The following is a 4,774-nucleotide window of genomic DNA, read 5'->3' on the forward strand; positions in this document are numbered from 1 at the left end:
TATCTGCTGTCCACATTGCTATCATGCACATTTCTTTTATTTTTAATTTTCTTTATTTTTTATAGAGATATAATCGACGTATAACATTATATTAGTTTCAGATATGAGACATAATGATTCAATATTTGTATATATTGCAAAATGATCATCACAACAAGTCTAGTTAATATCTGTCACCACACATAGTTACAAATTTCTTTTTCTCATGATGAGAACTTTTAAGTTCTCCTCTCTTAGTAACTTGTAAATGTACAGTTCAGTATTATTAACTATACTCACCATGCTGTACATTACATCCCTAGGACTTATTTATTTTTGTAACTGGAATTTTGTAGCTTTTGACCCCTCCCTTCACCCATTTTGCCTCCTCTCCCCCCACCCCACCCACCTCTGACAACCACCCATGTGTTCTCTGTATCTATGAGTTTGCTTTTTTGTTTTTAAAAATATAGAACACTTCACAAATTTGCATGGGATCCTTGCACAAGGACCATGCTAATCTTCTCAGTATCATTCCAATTTTAGTATATGTGTTGCAAAAGGAGCACTCATTTCTCTTTTTACCTTTAATTAAAAAAAATTGAGATATAGTCGATTTACAATATTATTTAAGTTTCAGGTGTACAACATTGTGAGTCACAATTTTTATAGATTATACTCGTTATTATAAGATATTGGCTATATTCTCTGTGCTACACAATATATCCTTGTAGCTTATTTATTTTATACATAGTAGTCTGTACCTCCTAATCCCCTACTCCTATCTTGCCCCTCCTTCTTCCCTCTCCCCACTGGTAACCACTAGTTTGTTCTCTATATCTGTGAGTCTGTTTCTTTTTTGATATATTCACTAGTTTGTTTTATTTTTTATATTCCATGTGTAAGTGATAACATATAATATTCGTCTTTCTCTTTCTGACTTATTTTACTAGTGGGTTTCCAAACAATAAAATAGCTATCTCAATGCCAATCTCTAGTAAAATTCTGGAAGTGCATGATTGGGCAGATAACTTGTAAGCATTTGAAAAACCTGGTGATGACTAAGAGCCCATAGGAAGTTACTGAAGACAAATTATGACAAATGCACCTCACTTTAAAAATAAGGCTTCTAAATGGTTAAGTTTATACAAGTGCTGCAGTGTATTTTGATTGTATGAAAGGATTTGATATGCTTCCTATGATGTCCTTCTTGGAGAGATGGTTTATTATAGATTGGATGGCGAATTGGTTATTTTTTGCTGCAAAAGAAACTACTCCAAACTTAAGGGCTTAAAATATCAATCATTTTATTTGCCCAGGTTTCTGTGGGTCAGCATTTTGGCCTAGCTCAACTGGGCAGTTCTTCTGCTGGTCTTACTGGGGTCACTAATGTGGCTGCAGTCATTGGTGGATTGACTGGAATTGGTCTAGGGAGCCTCAACTTGACATCCAATTTGTGTTCTACAAGGTGTCATTCTAGCCCTGGTTTCTTCACATGTCAGTCTCAGGGCAGCAAGAGAGGACAGGCACCAAAGTGTAAGGGTAAAGCCTCTGCCTGCAACAAAGCAAGTCACATATCCGTGGGTGACAGGGGTCACCTAAAAATATGGATACAGGATGATGGGATCGACAGGGGGTGGGGCTCATAATTGTGACAGTGTACCACAGATGGTGTTAACTGAGCAGGTTTCTATCTAGTTGGACAACAGTTCTCAAAGAGGAGGACTACCATAGATGCTGCATTCATCCTGTCCTATTTTAGATATTTGTTAATGACTTAGACAAAGGAAATGAAATATGATCGCAATTTTGACCATGACACAAAATTATGATGAATAAAATAAATCCTGAAGATGACTTGTCAGTTTAGTCACTTGGCCAAAACTAATAAAAACACAATATATCAGTGTTAAATGAAAAGTCCTCCATGTATGTTAGTAAAATAAATTATGGTCAGGCAGCATTGAAAGCCATATGAAAACTATATTTGATACCATATTTATGAGACTAAAATGATCAAGATGAATTAATAGAAATATAGTTCACAGGTAAAAGTAGCAGTTCCCCAGAACAAAATATTCCCAGTGTATTTTGTTTATTTCTGAAAATTCGTAGAAGAATATGGAGCTAGAGAAAATCTAGAAGGTGACTTGTATGATGAGAGAGTTCAAATATAATCTCCTGGAAAATGGTACAGATGAACCGGTTTGCAGGGCAGAAATAGAATCACAGATGTAGAGAACAAATGTATGGACACCAAGGGGGGAAAGTGGTGGGAGCTGTGGGGGTGGGGGGATGAACTGGGAGATTGGGACTGACATGTATACACTAATATGTATAAAATAGATAACTAATAAGAACCTGCTGTATAAAAAAATAGATAAAATAAAATTCAAAAATTCAAAAAAAAATGTAATCTCCTGGAGGAAAAGTTGATGGAGTACTTGCTCTAGAGAAAAGAGGACTGAAAACTTATAGAAGATGCACAATCGGTCCTAATACATGTGAAGAGCTGTCATGTAGAAGAGAGCTCTTAGAGGGGAAAGACAGGATCAGTGGGAGGAAGTTGTTTGTAGATAGACTTTAGCTCAAGATAAGGTACAGTACTTTAATAACTGGAATTGTCCAGCGAGGAATGGAGTGTCTTACAAGTTAATGACCTCTCTCCTTGGAAGCTCAAGCAGAGTCTGGAACACTCTCTGAGATAGAAGAGATCCTCAAGGAATCCAAATTCAATGATGCCCACTTTCTTCCTCTCCTATATTTTCACTTATTAAATTAAATAACATTTCCTCCATTATTACTATGCTTTTTATTACTGGGGTGCTCTTTAAACGTTATGAACAGAATCATGAGTTTTCATTTTGGTTAACAAAACAGGAAATGTAAAAAAAAAATTCCTCCTTCCTTTGGCTAACTGCAAAGCCTCTTTTTTTTCTTTTTTTCCCATTCAGGGTCTGCTGGGCCAATATTTAGAACATAATGTTATGACCTTGGAAGGAACACATCTCTGCCACTTCAGAAATAAGGAAACTGAAACCTAGAGAGATGGAGAAACTTGCACGAGGTAACGTATATTCCTACTGGCAGAGCGAGCTTAGAACAAGGGGAGCGTCATTGTGTGAAGACAGCGTAGTCTTTAGATTTCCCAATACTTGTGTTCTCATCCTGGATATGTCTTTTGTTAGCTACTTTAGTTTTCTTTTCTAAAAATGAAGACAATGATACTTATTATAGGCTGAGTGAGATAACCCACATAAAGTACCTAGTACGCAGTAGAGGTCCAATAAATAAATGCTGAAGCTCCTCCATCCATGCCCAGGACGTCATGTTGCCCTATGTGATAAAGCTTTATTTCAATTAGTAGTACATTTCCTCCGGTGCATTCATTATTCTTCTAGAATACTATGTCTCAGTTTGTTGAGGACAGTCCTGGCTCATGTATATCATCCCAGCATAATTATTAATCGCATCCCATTTCATTCTCAGAAGTGTCCTGATTTAAATAAGTCATAGAACCATCCTACCTAGAACTTGCTTAGTGCCCTCCTTATGGCATCTTTCAATTCCTTGTTCCTCATACTATAGATCAAGGGGTTTAAAATGGGAGTGATAAAAGTGTAGACCACAGACACCACCCGGTCCATCTCAGGAGAGTAGCTGGAACTGGGGGACAAGTATATAAAGCTGGTGCAGCCATACTGCAGGAGGACCACTAAGATGTGAGAGGAGCAGGTGGAGAAGACTCGGTGGTGCCCTTCTGCTGACTGGATCTGTAAAACGGCTACCATGATGAAGACGTAGGAGATGGAGATCACTGAGAGGGGGATGCTTAGGACGATGAAGCTGATGATATACAGAGCAGTTTGGTGAACGTACGTGTCTGCACAAGCCAGGCGCATGACGGCAGGCATGTCACAGTAGAAGTGGTAGATTTCGCTGTTGTTGCAGAATGGGAGATGGAAGATTAAAATAGTCAGTGGTAGCGACAGCAGGAACCCCAGTACCAGGGATGCTACCATCAACTCCGCACACAAGGGCCAGCTCATGATGAGGGTGTATCGTAGAGGGTAGCAGATTGCTATAAACCGGTCATAAGCCATGACTGCAAGCAGGACACAATCAACCCCACCCAAGAAGACAAAGAAAAACATTTGGGTGCCACATCCAGTGATAGAAACAGGAGTTTTGCCCATTGAAAGAAGGTTTGCCAAGGCCAGTGGGGCGATGGAAGATGTATAGAAGATTTCCAGAACTGCCAAGTTGGCCAGGAAAAAGTACATGGGGGTGTGGAGAGAGTGGTTGATCTTGACAATAACTGCAATGATGGCATTTCCACCGAGGCTGGTCAGGTACATCACCAGGAAGGCCACAAAAATCACCACCTGTACCTTTGGGTCAGCTGAGAATGGACGAAAGAAGAATTGTATCTTTGCAGTTTTATTTATTTCTTCCATGGGTACGGCATTGGACCTACGAAAAGGGAAGATGGCACAGTCTCTAGGTACCTCTCATTTTATACGATGCTTTCCCAACGTTTCCATTCACGGAAGTACTTTGGCAATTACGTGCACACTTTCATTTTAAAGCAGATCATGGAACATTAAAATTTGTACATTTGCCACCTTTACCCTCAAGTACTGAAGACTGAGAAATCCTCAGTGGTGGGGATTTTGATGATCTTTGCTTTAATTCCAGTGCCTAGCATAGTACCTGATAGAGAAAGTTTTCCAAGAAGTATTTGCTGAATGAATTAATGAATAAAGTCAATTTAAAGTTCAAAGTTACAAAATAG

General features: G+C 38.7%; 1 protein-coding gene and 1 non-coding gene across 2 annotated transcripts; both read right to left on the reverse strand.

The window, feature by feature from the left end:
- Positions 1-442: 442 nt before the first annotated feature.
- LOC133100213 (U6 spliceosomal RNA) lies at positions 443-548 on the reverse strand. The gene has a single exon (XR_009702451.1). It is a non-coding gene; the product is annotated as a U6 spliceosomal RNA (small nuclear RNA).
- Positions 549-3,506: 2,958 nt separating this feature from the next.
- LOC133099644 (olfactory receptor 10V1) lies at positions 3,507-4,436 on the reverse strand. The gene has a single exon (XM_061203410.1). It carries the CDS (start codon positions 4,434-4,436, stop codon positions 3,507-3,509), a length of 930 nt encoding a protein of 309 aa, XP_061059393.1.
- Positions 4,437-4,774: the final 338 nt, after the last annotated feature.

This window comes from Eubalaena glacialis, chromosome 10 (genome assembly GCF_028564815.1).
Source record: "Eubalaena glacialis isolate mEubGla1 chromosome 10, mEubGla1.1.hap2.+ XY, whole genome shotgun sequence".
In the NCBI taxonomy this organism is placed as follows: Eukaryota; Metazoa; Chordata; class Mammalia; order Artiodactyla; family Balaenidae; genus Eubalaena; species Eubalaena glacialis.

Excerpts from the sequence above, each read along its gene's own strand:
- LOC133099644 (XM_061203410.1), bottom strand. The coding sequence starts at position 4,436 with ATGGAAGAAATAAATAAAACTGCAAAGATACAATTCTTCTTTCGTCCA.